The 22,736-nt window shown below is 44.3% G+C and overlaps 1 protein-coding gene across 3 annotated transcripts in view; it reads right to left on the bottom strand.

Moving 5' to 3' along the window:
* CPPED1 (calcineurin like phosphoesterase domain containing 1) overlaps positions 1-22,736 on the bottom strand; it is a 102,052-nt gene that overhangs the window by 71,019 nt on the left and 8,297 nt on the right. For 2 of the 3 annotated variants that reach the window (XM_081820008.1, XM_081820006.1), the window contains exon 2: positions 10,127-10,345. In XM_081820008.1, coding sequence (XP_081676134.1) covers positions 10,127-10,345 — 219 coding nt within the window. The remainder of the gene's footprint in view (positions 1-10,126; positions 10,346-22,736) is intronic. The other variant, XM_081820007.1, reaches the window with a different exon arrangement.

The raw sequence follows: 22,736 nt of genomic DNA, 5'->3' as shown, positions 1-22,736 counted from the left end.
ATGTACTATCAGCCAACTTAGGATGCAATTAATAAAACGTCTGACATAATTGGCGGCTTTGGTATGATATAGAATATGCCTTAATGTGTTTTTAAAAAAAAAAAAAAGATGAAGGAAGGTATATTATCCGAGTGAAATTTCTGAAGTTGCTACCTTACAGATAAATACAAAATTTCTTCACAAGAATATTTATGGATGATGGCAGCAATATTTCACCCAAATAATACATAAAGGAAGGAAGGAAGGAAAGAATAGTAAATTTTTTATACAACCCAAATGATATGTATTGAAAAGAACTTACCATGGTTTTCCAATAAACTATTCAGGAACTAGTGCTGAATATAAATATTCAACAATCTAGAATTGCAAACGTGCAGGTGAGTTTCTAAATTCTGAGGGTTACAAAACAGGTGCCCCTCAGTGGTTCTGGCACTTAAACATGCCATGTTTCCAGTCTCTCATTATTTTTTTCATTTCACATTGTAATCACTTGACCAATTACCTGATAATTGAACTCCTTTGGGATCATGTTCCTTTTTAGTATTTCATTTAGTCGCAGAAAATAGGCCCATCAAAGAGGTGAAATGTCCCAATTCCAGGAAATGAGTGTTTAGAGCAAAAAACAATGAAAGGGAAGATATAAATGTTCCAATCAGCTAGGCACGAGCTAAAAGACACTGGTTTGGTCTCTACAATATCAGTTTGCCAGGGAACTCTGCACGTTTCTGCATCATCCCTCTGCCATCCCCAGAAAGCCCCTAGCGTGGGGCAGAGGGTGGAAGAGGGTTCCAGAGCAGACTGCCACAGGTTCTTGGCCTGATGGCATCTCTGATCTCGGCTGACTACGAGGGAACGTGTCCTCAGATGGAAGTCGAGGGCAGGAGCACTCAGCTCCTAGGTTCTTTATCCTTCTTTTGAGTCATAGAGCCCTTGAAGGATCTGATGAAAGCTACAGACCTTCGCCCTACTCCACTCCCCAAGGCATCCATGCAAGTACACCGGCTCTTGCCCAGTTTGATGCGACTCACCCTTTGACAACTGTCATTTTTTTCTCTCTGGCTAATCTACCATCTTACCAACCACAGTGGCCCTTAAGACCTGCTGATTTGTTTCAGCCCCTCCCTTGGGTCTTGACTTCATAAATGAACTTATATTTTCTTTGGCCCTGATTGGTCATTCCTTACTTTTATTTTTTTATTGTGTGCTTCTGTTTATTTTCATCCTTCTCAAACGCTTCATGGAATAAATGAACCAATACAAGGCTCTCAATTTTCAGTTTTTGATCCAAACACTGGAAACCAGAGAGAAAGAATACAGAAGGGTTTTTGTTTCCCTTAATCAAAAGGCAATTGTTCGCTACCTCCTGCTATTCAGCTCCAGCCATTTCTTTTCACTAAATAATCAAACACCCACATTTTCCTAGCCACAATTAAGCAGCCTTTTTAGCCTCTAACTAAAGGTAGAGTTTATACTTTGGTCAGTTATAATATCCACATGTTTTGTGTGGACAGGACATCTCCGAAGGGCAAACAAGAGTATGTCGTCCATACGTGTGCACGGAGACGGCTTCTTCATCTGGGGTCCACGGGGACCTGGGAACCTACATGGGGAAACACTATAATTTCACTCACCTCTGTTATTTAGCATTTCCTCCTATTATTAAGCGGAAAATCACAGAGGTATTATTAAGGCTCCTGTGACTGTGTCACCAACAGAAACCACAAGGACTTTTCATATCCCATAAGAGTTGTTGTAGATCCCTCCCGATACTGTGGAAGCTCAGCACCACTTTGAAATGACGGTAGTGATTAGCCCTGCTGTTAGACTGTGTTGTATAACAGATCAACAAAGAAGTATGTACTTTACTCTATCAAATAATTTAAAAATATTTTGATAAGTGTATTTCAATATGCTTGGTTTCCTTTGAAATCCTATGCATTTTATTTTCTGCATTTAAAAACATTATTCTGAGAGGTGGTCCAGAGGTGGTTTGCCAACCTGCCAAAGGGGTCCAAGGCACAAAACAGGTTAAGGTGCCCTGACTGGGGACAAAGAGCTGACACGGCCAGCAGTGAGCACAGCCCCTCTGCCAAGACACCATGTGGCCAAGTGCTGGGGGGCTGGGGGCTGGGGGCGGGGGTGGCGGGCATGATCACGGCTGCCAACAACGCTGCTTCTGATCACACAGCTAATCAGAAACAACTTCTCAAGTAATGCTCCAAGCTCCCCAATTAGTAATATTAGGTAAATTAGTTCAAACCACTTTCAATCAGCCTCAGCAGAAGGAAGGTATTGTCGCTGATTGCCTGGAAGCTTTAACAGGCTTCTAATGGATGTGAAGGATCTAAGGAGCCACGGGGCTGGCTGATTGCCGTGCGTTACCACTGCTCAGCATTCAGCCACACACAACCCCCTGGAAGGGCTGAGGCTGACAGCCCCGCCCACCCCAGGGCCTGCTGATATCTGAACCCAGGCACGTCACTTCCCAGCACTCATGTCACCCCTTTTTATGTTTCTGTATGTTAAGCTGTATGGGAAAATGTCTTCAAATCTTGGCATTTCTTGGAGCCTGGAGTAAGCACTTAAAATAAAAAACTCAAGGCTAATGAATCACACAGGTGAGGAAATGAACATATGTTAACTGAGCTTTAAAAAAAAAAAAACAAACAGCAACAAATCCTACTGCGATAGGGACAAGAGGGTTTCTGTTCAGTGGAAACTTTCTGAGTAGCTACGGTGTGGTGGGCAGTGCAGACACTTACCACTTGTATGACAGGGACTGAGACGCTGGTGGCACCAAAGAGGGAATATGGAAGTGTGGGTCAATCCCCAAGAGATGTCCACCGGGGAACCACACAACAAACTGACTAGAGCAGATCCCAAACCCAGACAACCCATCTGACTTCCAGAAAAACTGACCCGTTACACAAGAATGTCTGATAGCAGCGTTGTTTAGATTAGCTCCAAGATGAGATTATCGGTATGGCCAGGGGAGAGGATTAACCAATTACGAGATCTAATCCATGGAACGCAATGCACTTATTAAAAGCCTGACATAAACCTCCATGTATCAACATATAAGGATTTCCCAGGTACATGGAAGGAAAAAGTCACAGAACAACACGCACAGAATAATGACATTTATATAAGACATGGATGCTCACATATGGGGTGACCCCAAGGGAAGGACTTGGGTGAGGTCACACAGTTTATTCTAGATGTAGATTCTAAATCTTTACAAAGGGAAATATTGACATATATGTAATTTAAAAATCCAATAAAATCAATCCCTATCTATCACGAGGTTTGACTACTACAAAAGATCAGAATCACACACACACTCACACACACACACACAAAGAATGTCGCGTGTCCATGTTTCTTTTTTCTAGGTCAAGCAAGGACTTTTGTCTGTTTTTTTCACTGATGTAGCAGAAGCACCCAAAACATGGCCTGGCACACAGTAAGCACTCAGCAGAGCTCTGTAAATAAACGAACCGACTGTTCATTTAATCCAGAAATGTGTGCTGGTGCCTGCCCTGTGCCGGCCACTTGCTACGCATCATGGGAAATACAGAGTGATTCATCTGACCTGCATTCAGGGAATGCCTTCCCCTGATCAACAGCGTCAGGCACTGGATGAAAAGACACACCAATACAAGCACACCCCCCACCGCCCTGTAGGAACTTGAATTAAGCTCGGAGGAAGGTGAACTTGTAGAGGTTGCAGGGATGAGATAAGGTCCTTTCTTGGCCAGAGCCTTAATCCTGGCTTTGTTATTCAATGCCTCTGAGGCTTTGCTTCTCATAGTCTGTCTTGTACCAGAATTATGGTCATGTGTTTGGTGCCTACCCAGCCGCGGGAAAATGAACACCAGCCCTCCCGGATAATGTGAACGCTGGTAGGACAAATGGCTTATTCTTTGCCTGAAGCCCAGCGCACTAAACCACTCCATCTTTGCTCGATATGGTTTCATTTCCTAATTCTATCCATTCATCCTAGAATGAGAAATCTCGAAGTGGGGAAGGCGTCTTGATGGTCATTTGGCCGTGGCTACTCCTATCTGGACCTCGGCCCAGCCATTCACATCAATTTAAGGCAAAGGGCTACCAAACTAGATGAAATAGGATTCTTCTGGTTTCACTGGATCTTTTCAAAAAGCCACAACCCCCATTTACTAGTAATTCTACTTTAAGTTCCCACAGGAGCTCCCAATTCCTAACCACCATGCTGCTGATCCCTTTACTTTCCAGCCCTTGACAGCTGTTATCTGCAAACACCCAGCCCTTTTCTGCCTAAATTAAGACTTTTCCACTAAGTGGATTATTCTGCACTTATCCATAGCAAACATCACCTTGGTGCATATATCCTCTCCTTCGATTTGTCAGAGTCACTTCTGAATTCAAGTCCATTTTCATATTCAGTCCTTTTGGTCCCAACAAGAATGGTGCCCAAAATTCAAATACAAGATGCCTGGGATCATTTTAACTTTGAAACTAAAATGCGGTTCCTGTGCAATGGTGTGCATATGTTACCTCGGGAGAAAGTTACATCAGAGGAAGGAAAAAGCCTTCTGCTTCTAGTGATGAAGGGCTTCTTCGTCCATAAATCCAAAATTACTAATATTGCAGATCCGTATGTTCTTATCCCAACGAGGGGCCAGGCCTGCTTTGAAACTGGGAGTTTTTCAAACTTGAAAACAGCAGTATTGGGCATGGGGCACATATTAAATGACACCCAGAGCTAGGTCTCCGGCAACATCCCATTATGGAACACCATAGTATTTCACTTGCAAAACAGATGAATATTCTCACTAAGTAGGAATAAAGGGAGACTATAAATAGCCTCTTGTCAGTTCAGGTCAGTTTTGCTGCCAACTGAGTTAGTGTTCAAACTTGAGAAAAACTCTTGGCTTTCAGAGCTTTCTGGATTTTGGAATAGCAGAAAAGGGATTATGCACATGGACATGACCCAAATCAAAGAACCAGTTCTAGCTCTCCTGACCATTCCACATAAAAGCATGCATGTGGGATTGTTTTCCTGAAGATTCTGGACAAGTTCTGTTTTGACTGTGCATGGCAGAGGTCACTCCACTTTAGTTGTTCCAACTGTTGTTTAGAAAGCAAAATAAGGGGCACCTAGGTGGCTCTGATGGTTAAGTGTCTGTCTTCGGCTCAGGTCATAATCTCTAGGCCCTGGGATTGAGCCCCGAGCTGGGCTCCCAGCTTGGCCGGGAGACTGCTTCTCCCTCTGCCTCTCCTCCCTGCTGGTGCCCCTTCTCTCTCAAATTCTCTCTCTCTCTCTCTCAAATGAATTAAAAAAAAAAAAAATCTTAAAAAAAAAAAACCAAAATAAAAGCCACAAACTTAAAACATTTCCCTTTGAGAGCTGAGCATGGTAAATCTAAAGTAATAATAGTTCCCTTGTTAAGCACCATTATTGTTAACAGTTGAAGGGAATGTCCACAAACTACTAGTGTACACATAAAAATTGTACCTAATGCAAAAAACACAGGGCCTGGTACATTTTTGTCTAGCAAGTGCTTCTCAAACTTGATTGTTCATAAGTTCACCTGGGGATCTCATTAAAATGCTGATTCCGTCTCATCAGATCTGGGTGTTGTGGAAATTCTACATGTGGAACAGGCTCTTGATGGCTGCTCTGGGGCCCACCCTTTGAGTAGGGAGGCCGCAATGTGAAGTATGTGAGGTTTGAAAACAGCTGGACCCGAGTGAGATCCTGACTCCACCACTTACAAGCCGAGTGACCCCCGGAAAAGTACTGAACTGCTCTGAGCCAGATTCCACCATTGGTTAAAAGGGAAATAACAAGGACACCCTCTTCTCATGACTCTAGTGAGTAGGTGAGCTAGCAGCCCCAGGCGGATGCACACCCTGAACTGCATCCCATGCCATCTGCACGGTAGGCTGAAAATGGCCCCCAGACATGTCCTCACCCCAAATCTGTGAATGTGTTATCTTACACGGTAAAAGGGGCATTTGCAGATGTGATAAAGTTAAAGATCTTGAGATGGAGACGTTATCCTGGGTTATCTGCGTGGGCCAATAATCGTAAGGGTGTTCACAAGAAAGAAGCAGGAGGGTAAGTTTACAAGAGAGAATATGAGAAGATGAATCAAAGGTGAGAGGAGAGAGAAGATGCTGTGCTGTTGCCTTTGAAGATGGGAGGAAGAGGCCACGGCCCAAGAAACGTGGGCAGCATCCAGAAGCTGGAACTTCTAGAAAGACGGCAACCCTGCACACCCACTCTAGACTTCTGACCTCCAGGACCGTAGGAGAATATATCTGTGTTTGTTTGAAGCCACGAGGTTTGTAGTAGTTTGTTACAGCAGCCGTGGGATACTCATACACCAGCCACTGGAATAATGTTAAAGCGGGCTTGCCTCGCTTCACATAACAGAGGACTTCCGGAGCTGAATCGTGAACTACGATGAAATCACGTAACAGTTGCCCAAGCGGAGGTCAACAAACAAAGGCTCTTCAAAGGAGCCTTTATCTCTAGGGAAGACTGTGTTCTGCACGCTCTGTTTTGTTTGGTTGTAGCAATTTTTAATCAACGGGCCAGACATGCACATTAATAACGAACCATTCTATGGCCTGAAAGGAACTCTTGTACTCGAACTGCATCACCACATTCCTATCTGTCAAGTCCTCACGTGACCTGCTGAAAACTCAGAAGGTTCCTGGGGACAGTACCAGTGGGTCAATGCCTCCACGTCAGGGCGACCCAACAGTCACCCTGGGCTTCAGCCTGAAGGACTGAAAATCAATGGTCTCAATATTTGTACAAATCTCCACTTGCTATTTATAATGTGGCTTATCCCATAGAGAAGCTTTATAAAATAAGAAAAAAAAATAAGGTAACCAAAAAGACATCTGCAGAATGAAAACATGTGATTCAAAACTAACTAGACTTTGTCCTGCATTTCTGGAGCTTTCCCTAAAGGCCGTGGTACCAGGAGGGCCCCTCACCATCCCTGGTTTCACACTTCCCTTACCTGACTCTAAGCTCCACGGAAGAGCTGCCCTTTCATTTCCAACCATCGTATCCACAGCACCTAGGGCTTTAACTGGCACTCAGTGGGCACACAGTAAGTATTTGTAGATGAACAAATATTGTGATGAATATGTATAATGGAAAAGTGCCATTATGACTTTCATTAGAAAGAGCATTATTCATAAAGTTCTTTTTTCTCCAGTTTGAACTTAAAACTACTTGGCCCAGGATATTATTTATGGTAGAATTAAAAGTATGCTTTCTGATTTTATTTGCTTATTAATACATGCATCTGATAATTAACAATGTGCTAAGCAGTCTAAGCAAATAATTACTTTTCTAGTGTCTGCCCCTGCGTATGAGCTAAATAAGGAGGAAGCCACTAATTGCATATTAAAAAATGGTAACTAGCTTTAAAACATTCTGTTTAATCTCAGACCACAATATTCAAAACAGTTACAGTCCTTCCACTGGCTCAGTTACAACCCCACAAAATAGTCCAACTCTTCAGAACAGATGTGAATTCTGCTCGGGTCACACTGAATATAAAATTATGTGTTCAAAAGATTGCCGGTTCACATTTATAAGGTCTTCTGACCAACGGAAAAAGTTGATCATAAAAACCATATTTTTTAATTTACTATGCTCAGTATATTTTATTCAGGAAGCAATGAAATTGCACAGAGAGCTTTCATTTTAAATCTTATTTTGAAATATGACTGAATACATTAACATAATTCAGAATGAGTCGGTAAACATCTACAAAAACATGTTATATAATTTTAGTGAGCCTATAACATTTCTTTCTTTTTTCTTTTTTTTAAGATTTTATCTATTTATTTGGCAGAGAGAGAGAGTGCATAAGCAGGGGAAGTGGAAGAGGGAGAAGCAGGCTCCCCTCTGAGCAGGGAGCCCGGTGAGGGGCTCAATTCCAGGACCCTGGGATCATGACCTGAGCCGAAGGCAGACGCTTAACCGACTGAGCCACCCAGGTGCCCCTACATTTCTGTTTTCAAAGAAAAGAAGCCACGGGACATAAAATTTGTAAAATTGGAATCTGACCTTCAAGTGTCCAATAAAAGCAGAAGTTTGCTTACTGGATGGTCCAGAGTGAGAGATCTAGCTGATGCTACAGTGCATATTGGGCCAAATTATTCCAAAGAACCTAGCTAACAGCAAATCAAACCATTTGGAAGCAGTATTAATCTGGTCAACTATGGTATTACCTTGGCTTTACCTGGTAAACCAAGACTCCGAGTCCTGCTATGATTTCTAACTCCTTTAGAAACCGGGGCACTCTGTGGTCACTTCAGCAATGTACAATATCAGCACCAGGAAACCCTCGGTCGAGGGTCACCAAGGATGGCCCAGTTCACAAGCAGCTAAGATTGTACCTCTCTACAAAACAAAACTCAGCACCATCCTGTGAATGTGCTTCTGTACCAAGCTGCTGAGACGTCCACCACCTGCACAGAGAGACAGAGTTGTCTGACCCTTCATTGTGAAGCCCCAAGCCACTGAGGTTTTGAATGCTTACTGCATCAATGGGCTCTTGGTTCAGAAATGGAGGCTCTGAGAAGGAAAGGGGTCGGTCCAAGTTTACCCAGCACATCAGTGGCAGGTGTGGAGCTGGGTCTCTGTCCACTGCCTTATTTTCCTTCTTCCCCACCTTGCCGCTTTTGCATAAGCCCAACAGCAGGACAGGTTCTCCAGGGATGACCACCCTGGGTTCTCCCCAGTGGGACCCAATGAATGACATGGGCATGTCCACATCCATGACTTTGTGTTAAATACCTATAAACAGAGAACGAGGGCAGGCCTGAGGGTTCCTCTTGCTCATGATACTCACTGGACCTTGGGGACAGTGACTTTGGGCAGCCCCTTTCCCATTCTCACATCTTCATTTTGGGATTCTTCTGGAGAGGTAGGCTGCCAGACAAGTGAACCTTGAGGGGGGAAGAATGAATGCACACCAGCTTACCACAGAGTGCCTCAGCTTCTAAAGGCCCTGGAAATCACAAGACTCAGAGCCCAGGTTTACAAGACAGTATTAGCCAAAGCAAACATGCATGGCCACCACGGTGTTTTCTGCAATGGTCTTCAGGCCCACTGCTGCTCCAAAGGCAGAGACCACTGTTCCACTAAGGGTGACCATGGTGGTCTACTCTACCTCTCTGATCGGCAGGCGCAGTTCCATCTGCTTATACTTGCTCACTGGGCTTTACTCTTGCCTGGGGGAGAAGGTATCAGAGGAGGAAACAAAAATGCAAGAGAGTTCTAGAAGGCATCTCTTATTTTTACATTCTATCTCTCTTGTCTTGAGGGGAATCATTCTGCTTCAGACCACATTGCTGCAGCAGAGATGACCCCACACCCTGGCTTCAAGGGGCCATGTGAGCTGGACAGCTGTCAGTCTGGGACTTTGATTGGACCACCAAGAATAAGGCTCTTTCTTTCTGTTGTGGGTTCTATGAGAAGGATGTAAAGCTGGAGCTCCCAGGAGCCACGACCTAGAGAGAGTGCCTGTGTAAGAATGAGGTCAACCCAGAGGAAAGCAGGGCTGAGTGAGAGAGACCAAGTCCTGATAACAACCTCTGAGCCTCTGGATCCAGCCATACCTGAAGCCCAGATTTGCCCCTGGATGTTACAGTCCCGTAAAGGAACATGCACCTTTAATTTAAAACAAAAATTCAGTTTAAGTTAGATTTCTGTCACTTGCAAATGAAAAAGCACAAAGACAAGAGAAATTAAAGTGTAAGAAGAGAGGAAATAAGAGAAGATTACACTTATGGATATGGTATCTGGAAGCAGTTCAAGCTTGTCCCCTGGAAATAAAGGTGACATGTGGGAATCTGTTCCATTTTTCAGAGTAAGTTCAGATCATCAGAACTGTAGCTCTGCCTAATTACTGTGATTAATCTCGCCAAATTCTAAATATAAAATGAGGGCGCATTTCCTGACATTCAAGGATACTCCCAACAGCCATGGAGAGAAGGAATAGGCCATTACCGAATAAAGACATCTCTTAAGAGAAATCTTTTTTTTTTCCCTGCTCAAATGCAGTCATGACTGGGAGGAGAGAGGTCACATCAACAGCGCAAGTCTTACCTGGCATGGCATGGATGAGGTCCCCGCAAAGAACAAAGAACCTGGGTTTGGGCTTCAACTTGTTGATGGCCTCAACAGCTTGCTCAGTTAGACGGATCTCCTGCCCCCACTCATCACCACCACTGTCACTGTCCCCAGTGGACCAGGCCTTCATTAGTCCAAACTGTGGGTCTGCGCCTTGGATGAAGTAGAACGGGCCTTTCCATTCCCTTTCCTTTTCTTGTAAAAACAAAGAGGGAAAAAAAAAGGAGAGGGAAGAAATATTATAAAATCTGTCAGGGAAAGCATCCAGGTTATCGTGCAAGTGGATACAATATTTTTCTTAAATTAAGTAGGTCATTTTAATAAGCTGCTGTTCAAACATACCATTTTCCTGTCATAGTCTAGAGGATTTTGATTTATACTAATTATGCCTGGGACGTGGTGATTCCCAAAGGCTAGGAAAGACCACGTGGGCCGCAAAAGCCAGGCAGCCAAGCTGTTTGTTTAGAACTAGCCGGCCAAAATGGAGCGCAGAGGCACACCAGCCACGCTGCATAGAGGGTATTAATGTTTAATAATAGTTTTTAAATTAGAATTAAAAATACCAGAAATTGAAAGCTGCCAGAAGTATTATATTTAAATTACTAGGTGAAGTGCTTTCGAATCTTTTATGCCAGGCTTAATGGCACAATTTGCACTGTTTCGGGGGATGTGACAGAATTTTAATTATAAAACTTGGAGCTTGGAAGCTCTGGCTATCTGGTAGGAAATGCAGTGCCAGAAATGAAATCTTGAAATGAGTTAGTCAACGAGGAAAAAAAAAAATTGATGCTAACATTTCAAAGGCTGCATGATGTGGGCTTAAGCGAGGTGTGAGGCTAGGGAGTGGGGGGAAGCGGGGGTGGGGGGAGGAAGGGAGAGGGGATTCTTTATGTTCTTGGGAAGGGCACTAGATCACTTGCACCAAAATTATTAGGTTTGCCCTTCCTATTGGTTCCGCTGAACCTAAGCTCTGTGGGCCACAGGCCTCTACCCTTGTTAGCCAAAAGGACTGCAACCAGTAACTGTTTTGCAGAGTTGGAATGGCCATTGGTGGGCATGGAAGCCCTGTGGGTGTCAAACCTCACCCCCCGCCCCTGGTGACAGCATCCTTTCTTCAAACAAAATCTTACATGGTAGACCAATGTTGAAAAACAGAGCCGCCTCTGCCTGAGCTGGATCTGAGGACAGGGCAGTCTGAAGACCCCCAATCTATAGCCCCTGCATTTATCCACTAAGAAAACGGAGACCCAGAGAGGGGACATGACTGACCTAACGGCCACCAGCCATCAGTGGCAGGAACAAAACCACAATTGTGAGGCTGTTTTCTTCTTTTTAACAAATTAGTATATTTTGCATGTTAACTGAATAAGTGGCATTTCCTTTGGAAGTCATGAAGATATTACGATTTCCAAAAAGCTCCTTGGAGTCATTTCACATCTGTGTGCTCAAGTCATTCATCGATTCAATAAGTATTTACTGAGAGCCTACTGTTGGCCATACGTGGTGCTGACGATACATGGCTGGACCTAGACAGAGGAGGCCCCTGATCTCCTGGGCCTTAGTCCGCCCGGGGGAGACGGACTGTGAACAAGGAAATGAGCAGGGAATGGAGCCGGAGCACCAGGTCTAGGAGCAGGAAGGCAGAAGTGATGGCTAATTTCAACTGGATGCACAGGGAAGGCCTCTCTCTGAAGCATGTCATCTACACTGAGATCTCACCGGCAAGGAGCCAGTCTAACCTTTCTAAATTTTGTCGCCACCCGCCCACCCACCATGCCTTGCTTACTGTCATCTTAGAGTGGATCTCTGACTTTAGGCCTCCCTTCCTTCTCAATTCCTTTTTCAGAACCTAAAAATGCAAACGTGCGAACTACCTGCACATACTGTATAGAACAAATTGTATATGCAAGTTAATCCGCCAGTTCTGGACCCACAGCTCAGATTGTTAGCTGCTTAATCAAATCACAACCAACTTGAACTCAATCTGAACAAGGAGTGCATAAAACCCTGGAGTATGCATCTTGTTGCTAAGTACGGGGATCGAGCGCGATGATGGATGTGAACTCGTATTTATGGAGCCCTTACTACATGTGGCAGAAGGACTCCAAGAAGGTCCCAAAGATCCCTGCATTGTGATATTCACATCCTTGTGCAATCCCCTCCCCTTGAGTGTGGCCTGCACCTAGAGACTTTGTTCTTATAAGCAGAATACAGCGATGGGATGTCCCTTCAGGGATTAGGCTACACCATGATATGGCAACAATCTAAATGTACCTCGATGGATGCATGGATAAAGAAAATGTGGTATATATGTACAATGTAATATTACTGAATCTTAAAAAGAAGGAAACCCTGCCATTTGAAATAACCTGCATAGACCTAGAAGGCACTCTGCTAAGTGATATAAGCCAGCCACAGAAAGACAAATACTACCTGATCTCACTTCCGTGTGGGTTCTAAAATAGTCACACTCAAAGAAGCAGAGTAGAATGGTGGTTTCCAGGGGCTGGGAGGAGGGGGAAATGGGAGAGGTGATGGTCAAAGGGTACAAAGTTTTAGTTCTACAAGACAGAGAAGTTCTGGAGACTTACTGTACAGCATAACGTCCACAGCTAACAATACTGTACTGTATACATGAAATTTGCTAAGAAGGTAGAATCTATGTTAAGTGCTCTTACCACACACACAAATAATAATAATAATAATATAATAATAATAATAATAATAAAGAGGTTGCAGGAAACTTTGGGAAACGATGATACGTATGTTTACGACCTTGATGGCAGTGATGGTTTCACAGGTGTTTACTTATCCCCAAACTCATGGGGTTGTACACATTAAATATATACAGCTTTTTACATGTCAATCATGCCTCAATAAAATGGTTAAAAAGAGAGAGAGGAGAGAGAGATTAGGCTAGAAAAAGACCATGACTTTCATCTTGCTCGCTCTCTCTCAGGGCCCTTCTCTGGAGGTAAAAGGCTGCCATGCTGGGACTCACCTACTGGAGAGGCCAACACGGTAAGGAACAGAGGAAACAGCCTGTGAAGAGCAGAGACACTCCATGCAACAACCCACAAGGAGCGGAATCCTGCCAACAACCACGTGAGCAGACTTGGAAAAGGACTCTCCCTTAGTCGGGCCGTCAGATGAGACCACAGCCCCAGCTGACACGGTGCCTGAACCCAGTGGGAGACCCTGCAGCCAAAGGATCCTGCCAGGCAGCACTCAGATCCACACAGAAACTGTGAGATAGCTCTTTCAAGCTGCCAAGTTTCATGGTACTCTGCTACAAAGTAATAACAGATACTGAGCATTAAAGATACAGAGTCGGCAAGACTTCTTCAGGAGTTGAAGGCTGGTGTCATAAAAAAAAAAATGAGACTCCAATTTGTGTTTTAAAATTAATTGTTAGCATTATTCATTTATTTTAAATAATAAACTTTTTATACTGAATGCTTTTAGCGACATTCCTGTTTCTGAGGCAGTTTGCAGAGCTGTTTAAACTGGGTAAATTAATCAGAACCAGATCAGGGAGGTGATTGTCACCCCAAGGTTGGTGCATAAATCAATCTTCTATAACAGAGAGAATTTATAAACAGTTTTCTACAGCAAACATTTTAACGAATATAGTTTCCTACAACAAATAGTCATCGTCTCGAAAAGTCAATAATCCTTGGAAATAAATCTTTCATTATTATTTGTTTACTTAGTAAAATCTTGGATAGAAGCTCAATTTTATGATGACAAGGTACAAAATAAATAGACTTGACCTGAAATAAATGACAGCTCACATATCACTATTCCACCTGCCTTATCTATGTAATAAGAGCAATTTGACTTAGCGCTCTGCCTTCTCAAAAGCACCTGGGTCCTCTTAAAGTTCTACTACAGAAGCTTGTGGTCTTCAGTCTCATCTTAATATTAATGAAGGCTGCATTACGGGTATTTGAGACTTAATAATGCTTAGTTGCAGAGGGAGGAATCTTTTGTAAATGTCTACCTTCCCCATCCCTCAAAACGTTATGAAAGTGAATGCTTAACAACACTTGCCTTAAACTATTTTGCCAAAGTCCAGAGTCACACCCAGGGCAGGGCCCAGGTATTAGCTGACATCTACATCTTGCTATGCCATCTCCTGCAGGGCAGAGCACGTGTCTGACCCTGGCACAGTCCAGCCGCTTTCTTTAGACTCCCTGAAAACACTGTTCCGGCCATTCAAGCCATAGAAGTTCAGAATGTTGAGGTCTATTCCCGAAGCACCCCAATACACAATCAGAGCATTTTTTTAAAAAAAGATTCTATTTATTTGACACAGAGAGAAAGTGCACAAGCAAGGGGACAGGCAGAGGTAGAGGGAGAAGCAGGCTCCCCGCTGAGCAAGGAGCCCAATGTGGGGCTTGATCCAGGACCCTGGGATCATGACCTGAGCCAAAGGCAGACACTTAACCGACTGAGCCACTCAGGCACCCCAATCAGAGCATTTTTAATTACTGAAAAAAAGAAAGACACTTAGGCATCCAGCAAACTTTTTTTTTTTTTAATTTTCCTAGTCAAAGAACTTAATTATGGGACTGCTTGGGTAAGTGGTAAAGGCCTGATAACCCCCCAAAAAGGAGAACTGCTGAAGTGGAGGCTGAGGGAGAAGGTGGGTATGACAGGAGGGCACTAATGAAGCATGCTGCACTGGGCGCGAGGAGCAGGGCTGGGTCTACACCTCAGGCCTCAAGGTGTGGCCCCTGCACCAGCATCAGCATCAGCATCAGCATCAGCACCTGTGAGCTTGCTCAAGAGGCAGCATCTCAAGCCCAGCCCAGACCTATGGAGGCCCAGTGTGCATTTTAACAGATCCCCCACGTGATCTGTATGCAAATCCAGGTTTGAAAAGCACTGACCTGTAACTAATCAAGGAACTGCTTAAACGTGTTTGATCAGAAACAGGTGCAAAGTGATTTTTGTTTCCCTAAACTGAAATGGCTTGGAGGATTGGTTGTTGTTTTGCATATTTTCCTATTGATGGGTTTTTTTTGTTTCATTTTATTTTTGTTTTGCATATGTTCTTGTTCATTTTTAGGTCCCTATCTGTGTCCAGCCCAGGTAATTTCCAAAATTGATAAAAGAACGCAGTCAGGGACCCTAACTGGTGACTATGATAAGGCCAAGGTCAAATTTTGAGATAAACTAAGTACTTGTAGAATGAATGCATTAAAGAATAAAGTGAGGTTGATTAAATTGAGACCTCATTTCTGATCTACATGGTACCAAAACAAGACTACAATCTTTTGAAACATTTGACACAAACTTCTGGTAATGTCTATAGGGTACTTACTAATACATCATAAAGCATGCAGGTATTTAAAACACCTAAGTCTTCCATAAATAAGGATGTCCGCAGTGAACTGAATGTTTTTCAGTGTTAATTTTTGTAACAAATTCACAGAGATGGTGTATTAGCAATCTACTGCTATTTTAACAGATGAACACAAATGTAGCTTGAAACAGTACACATTTTACTATCTCAGTTTCTGTGGGTTGGGGATCTGGGCATGGCTTAGCCGGGTTCTCTGCTCATGGTCTCTCACAAGCTGCAATCAAAGTGTCAGCCAGCGCTGAGGTCTCCCATGAAAACTCACGTGGGGAAGGATCTGCTTCCAAGATCACTTACGGGGTTGTTGATAGGTTCCTTGCTGGTTGTGGACCAGAAGCTACCCTCAGTTCCTTGCCATGTGGGCCTCTCCAACATGGCAGCTCGTAACATGGAAGCTTGCTTCACCAAAGCCAGCAAGGGAGAGTGCTAGCAAACAGAAGTTATCATCTTATGTGACATGGTGATGGAAGTGATATCCCATCACTCTGCTGTGTTCTATTCATTATAATCAAGTTGCTAGGCCAGCCCACACTCAAGAGCAGATGATCACACACGCCATGAATACTAGTTACTAGTTGGCGATCACTGGGACCATCTGAGAGTCTTTTTGCCACAGAGGGTACTATTAAACAAGGCCTAGCCTCACATACTTAACCACACCACTTAACACCTGACCCTCCTGTACAGAGCTGAGTGAGCCCATTTATTGCAGCCTATCCTAGGGAGGCTGAAGGCTTACCTTACAGAAGCCAACCTTTTCCCACTACAGCACTGGAAATTTTCAGTGTGGGAGGGATTTGCAGAATTACTAACCCCCTTATTTAACCAAAAGGGGATACTGAGGCCTGGCTCGGGATCTTAGTTATGCTCAAGTTCAAGATCACACAGTTAATGAGCAGGGCTTCTACTGTTCAGAATCTCAGTGCTGCTGAGCTGGCCTGGAGGGCAGAGAGCCATAAAGGAGATGGAATGTGCCTTAGGCTGCCTGCAAGTTGTCCACCTCCATAAAGACATTTTTATCTCCAAAAAGTTTCCTTCAAATGGAACATCTTGGTAAATAAGAAGATTGTACACAAAGATAATGCTGGCAGGCCCAGAGCTTTTCCCCAGAAGGCTGTGATGCTCACAGTCCCTGCCAACAGCACAGGGCTGATTCAGGGTACAGGCTAGAGCCCAGAACATCCATCTTCTATGGGATGCTAAGTGGTGATCTTCTCCAGAAATTACAAACTCCAGGTCTCTGGTTGCGGTCTGGCTAGCAGGTGTGTTTTGTTTGGCCCACATAATAGTTATAAAATTCTGAATTTGTTGCCAACATTTTAAATTCATGAGTTTCATATAGATCCCTGGTTTTCAAGATTCTCTTGGAAAATCTAGCCAAACCAGGCCCACATGGAGTATGCTGATTGGCTGGGCTGGGCAGTGGCTGCTCCTCAAAGGGGGCATGTGGTGTCACATTCACCATGGTCTACAACTGGCCCCATTCACCATCTGGCCCCTGTGGACGTGTGCAGTGACAAGCCCATATCTATGGTAACTCTTCCACTGTGCTTAGAGGTGCAGAAGAAAAAACTCAGCAAGGTCAAGGTTAAATACTTTGCTTGAGGTCTAACAAAGGCTGAGAGGCAGAACCAGGACTATTATTCCACAGAGCCCTGACTTCAGGGCAGGTGGTCATACAGGGGAAACTGTAGAGAAGACCTATCTAGCTGGGACTGCCAAAGTCTGTCCACAGGATAAGTGAGAAATATATTATATTATATGTATAATATATATAATATACATATCCTATATATATTTATTATATATATTATTTATTATATTATATATATGAAATTATGGTTATTTATTATGGTACCATAGCCTGAATCAAATTTTAAAATTTAGCTTTTAAAAATTTAAATCAGGGGCGCCTGGGTGGCTCAGTTGATTAAGCGTCTGCCTTCGGCTCAGGTCATGATCCCAGCGTCCTGGGATGGAGCCCCGCGTCGAGCCCCGCTGAGCCCCACGTCTCCCTTCTCAGTGGGGAGTCTGCTTCTCCCACCCCCTGCTCTTGTGCTCTTGCTCGTGCTCTCTCTCTCTCTCTCCCGATCTCAAATAAATAAAATCTTTAAAAATTTTTTTAAAGTAAAAATTTAAATCAATTTAAAAATATTTTTATAAAAGAAAAATTGGCCTCAGATAGAAATCTGATTCAGCCCTTATATAGAGAGTATCAGGATTTGGCCTCTTCCAGATTTCAGCTAACTGACAGAGACTGTCATAGAAACCATCTTTCAAAGCTGAGAAATAAAAAGACAATGGATTTGGGTGGTATTAAACCATAGACAGTAAAGGCCTGTGAGTCTTCTTTAAGCATTATTGGGTACAAAGCAACCGTACGCAGAGAAGAACCTTAAAAACCTTTAAAACTCACACAATGCCTTACCACTAATCCTTCCTATGAGACTGTTTACGTGCCAATATCCTGCCCAAAAGACAGATACTCAGACTGCAACTGCTCTTTGCAATTAATATCAGGAACTACATGTTTACTTAAATCTGTGTTGGTCAATACATTTCCTCTCCCTCATTTTTATTATACCTTTCAGGCATATTTGTCCACTCTTAATGAAAGCTGACTTTTTAACATATACCAAGAATTAGAAATTTCATTGATCCTTTCGCTATTACCAGTTAATCAGTGACTGATTATAATAAATGCACCCTCAAAAGCAAATGAGTCACTATTTTCATCACGCAACTAGGAAAAGGCTTACCCGAATCAGTCATGCCACTAATTAACACCTAATACTGTAACAATTTGTGCTCTCCTGATGTGCCAAACCTGTTACTTTACAGGAAACCTCAAATGGTTCAAGGTGGAATACAGTGATAAATAGCTCTCAGTTTAATTCTTATAAAGCAAAGTCTCATTTCCTAAATCTCGTCTGCTTTTTGGAAGACACTGGTTAAGAAGGCTGATGAGCAGGCAGTCTAATGAACCAGGCCGCTATCATTACAACAGCACATCACCAAACTGTAACAGTATTTAAAAGTTCCATGTTTGGGCTCCTGTTAACTTCTCTGATTCAAAATCATACATGAATTGGGACCAGAGGGTCAACATGTCTCCGTCTGACTAGAAAGCCACAGAATTAACTAAAAAAGGGAGTAGAGAGTACTGTGTTTGCTTTTCTGGGTATGTCCAAGCTCCCAGCTTGTCCCATCAGCACCTTACAATGCTTTCTTTCAAGACTGGCCTCTTTTCCTGATGGCCCTGAGTCTGCCACCCATGGTCCCTAGTCCACCCATCTACAGATGACAGGACTGTGTGTCAGTGGGTCCATTTGGCCTGCCAGGTGGATGCACCCACATCTCCAGCGCTCCGCAGGACCTCCTTCCCCTCCGTGGCCCCATCACCTGGGTCAGGGCTCCACCACTTCCCCCAGGGCCACCAGGCCAGCTCCATGCCAGGCTCCCCACCCACTCTGATCCACCGCAGGCAATCACTGTTGCTGTGACTTCCTAAGACCCTGGTACTGATCATCAAATTCCCTTGCTGAAGGGACACTGTGCTCTAATCTTCACGAGGAAAGGCCCGAGCTCACTCTCCCTTTCCAGTTTGTTGTCAGCAGGTATCACGGGGTCACTGGCATGTCAGAGGCATTCAGTAAACATCTGATGAGGGGATAAAGAAAGATGTCGAGGGATCCTCGTTCATTCTGGCACCCGGGTCTAAAATGGAGTGCAAGACTTTTCCAACTGTACTGATGACTGTTCCCATCAGACTGGTGGCTCTCGACCAGGGATGATTTTGACTCCCAGAGGATATCTGATGTCTGGAGACTTTTTGGATGTCACGCTGGGAGGGCGATGGTGCTTCTGGCATTCAGTGGATAGAAGCTAGGGATACTGCTCAACATCCCATATTACACAGGGCAGCCCTACAACAAACAGTTCAGCCCATAATGTCAATACGGAGATTTGAGAAACCCTACGCAAAACATGCCACAGGATCCCTCCAAAGGGACCCTTATCTGCTCCTCAAACACACGCCATGCTTTCCCACTCCTTCCCAGGGGATGCTCCCCATTCTACCAACTCTTCCTGCTAAAACTCCACCTACCCTTCCCAGCCCAGCGCCTCCCTCCCTCCCCCACAAGCAGATGCAGCTCTTCCTTCTTCCCTCATTCAGCACATTTGTTCTGAGTACCCACCATATGACAGGTGCCACACCAGTCGCTGGACATTCAACAGTGAGCAGAGCCACAGGTCCCATTCCTTGAGACCTTACACAGTGGTGGGGAGATGGATGACAAACAGGTCAACAACTAAGCTGACCGCATGTTGTGCTCATTACTACCGCAGAAGGAACCACAGCGATCATGGACAGAGTGAGTGGTGGGTGGGAGCGGGCGCTGGACAGAACCGTGAGGCGACATGAGAGCCAGGCACAGAGTGGCTGTGGGGACGCACCCCAGGCAGAGGGCACGGCAAGGACCGGACCCTGACACCAGAGGCAACTGTGAATGGAGGGCAGGGGATAGATCATGCCAGGACATGTGGGCTTGAGGAAGACTTAAAGTCTCCATCTCCCAAAGCTCTCACCCAGTCCCAGGGTGGCCTAGACTCTGAAGCTTGTGAGCCAGGCTCAAATCCCACTTCTACCTTTTACCAATCACGTGACAAGACCAGGTTAAGAGCCAGGTTCTTAACCTCTCGGGGTCTCAGTGTCCTCATTCATTAAGTAAGAGTAACACAGCTACCTCAAGAAGGGTTGTTGTGAACAATGACTCAGTGAATACATGTAAAGCATTTGCCCTTGGCACACAGTAAGCAGTCAAGTGTGAGCTTCTGTGATCATGACTGTTACTTACGGTAACTCCTACCCTTGTCTTAGCAGAGACAAAGCCACCAAAACCTTACCCATTTCTTTATTCCCCATAGCACATGGGGGTGCAGAAAATACTCGATGATATAGATACACGCACACGCACACATACAGTTACACGCTTTGATCTTAACGTCCTCCGTTCACATACTGGGGATATTGCTTCAGTTATAAAACAGCAAGGATGGGAAGCTTTACAGCCGTCTGGAGGCTTTCTGGCTAAAGAGCAAATGCCAATGAAATGCAATTTTTGCAGTTTCTCCCAGTAGCCATCTGCACAGTGAATCACGATCTAAATGTCTTCAGCAATACCCCTCATCTCCTCCGGGGACTAATCTTATTTTAGGGGTTAAAAACAACAACAACAACAACAAAACCACAACAGTAGCAAAACAATCTTCACCACTTTGGGACTCTTTCTAGTTTAACGATCCAAATGTCCCAACTGTAAAAATGCCAGATCTTATGCCCCATTTAATAGTGCCATTCGTTAGCAGCTGCCCAGGGCTGCAGTGGCGGGTGGGGTGACAGCTAAGGGGTGCCGGGTTTCTTTCTGGGGGATTGAAAATGTCCTAAAAGCGACCGTGGTGATGGTTGCACAACTCGGTGAATAGGCTAAGTGGCACTGAATCGTACACTGTAAAAGGGTGAATTGTTTGGTGTGTGAAGCTGTTTAAAAAAAAAAAATAGTGCCCTTCGGGGCCCCTTCCTCCCCCAAAATAATTACCTGTGACAGCAATATCCTCAGTCTCCATATGACTTCCTAAGTAGCAGAGTGAATTTATCCAACCTCTCTTTTCTTTGCCTAAATGCATCCAAAGGTGGCTTCTGAGACACACAAAAAAGCTTCTGAGTCATAGCTTGGCAGCCACACTTGCCATTCCGGATAAAGGACCTGCCAAAATCTTTATCTACAATCCTTCAGAGAAGTCAAAAGGCCAACAGGCCAGGGCTTCTTGGCCAAGTGGCTTTCAGCATCACTGGCTTTGCCCGATGCTATTCTAGACAACAGCTACAGGGGGAAGAAGACATTTCCTGAACCTCTCTTGCTTTTCCAAAGCAGAACTCCATTTGGGGTTTGCCTTTTTGGGGTGGATGTTTGCTATGACTTGTTTCCCACCATTACCCAGGCTCCCCTGCCAAGAGAGCAGGCGGCTGCTGACCCAGATGGTGCTTTGGGAAAAAGTGGAAGAAGGTGCTGTCTCTGGGCAGAGGTGCCCTGTAGGTACAAGGCTGGGCAAAAACAGAGGCCCTGGATGTGAGGAGAAGGCACCCCCTTCCTCAGGGCAGATGCAGCCCAGAGAGGGCACATACCTGGTAACAAGAACCTCCTTTAAGAGACACCTTTGAGCAGTGCACGAATCTCAGGGCCACCCAGGGTGGTTTGCAAGGGGTCCTACTGACTGATTCAATACCTTGGTTTCTGCTTTGTTTTGTCCAGAGGATACATGGTGTAAGCAACAGGTTAGGCAGATAGCGAAATGTGATCACATTTACTCGTTTCTTTCTATAACAATTGGCCACTGAGTGACCACCACTGCCACTGTCCTAGGTCTGGGCTTCCTGCCCTCCAGGAATTTATAGTCTAGAGGCATGAAAAGACATGAAAGAAACAGAAATAAATACACAACTATAAGCCGTAATAAGTGCCGTAAAGGAAAAGAAGAGCAAATGGGAATAACAGGGCCCTAACTGCAAATGGGAGAATGAGCAGGAGTTTCTTCTAAAATGCTACCTGAATAAAAGGCATCCGAATCGGCAAAGAAGTGAAACTCTCACTTTTTGCAGATGATATGATACCTTATGTGGAAAACCCAAAAGACTCCACCCCAAAACTGCTAGAACTCATACAGGAATTCAGTAAAGTGGCAGGATAGAAAATCAATGCACAGAAATCAGTGGCATTCCTATACACCAACAACGAGACAGAAGAAAGAGAAATTAAGGAGTCGATCCCATTTACAATTGCACCCAAAACCATAAGATACCTAGGAATAAATCTAACCAAAGAGGCAAAGAATCTGTACTCAGAAAACTATAGAATACTCATGAAAGAAACTGAGGAAGACACAAAGAAATGGAAAAACGTTCCATGCTCATGGATTGGAAGAACAAATATTGTGAAGATGTCAATGCTACCTAGAGCAATCTACACATTTAATGCAATCCCTATCAAAATATCATCAACTTCGGGCGCCTGGGTGGCTCAGTTGGTTAAGCGACTGCCTTCGGCTCAGGTCATGATCCTGGAGTCCTGGGATCAAGTCCCGCATTGGGCTCCCTGCTCAGCGGGGAGTCTGCTTCTCCCTCTGCCCCTCCCCCCCTCATGCTCTATCTCATTCTCT

Source organism: Leptonychotes weddellii, chromosome 5 (genome assembly GCF_054177405.1).
Source record: "Leptonychotes weddellii isolate Sample4059 chromosome 5, ASM5417740v2, whole genome shotgun sequence".
Lineage (NCBI taxonomy): Eukaryota > Metazoa > Chordata > Mammalia > Carnivora > Phocidae > Leptonychotes > Leptonychotes weddellii.
Note: the sequence above shows the minus strand (reverse complement) of the source record. Positions and strands in the feature narration are given on the sequence as shown.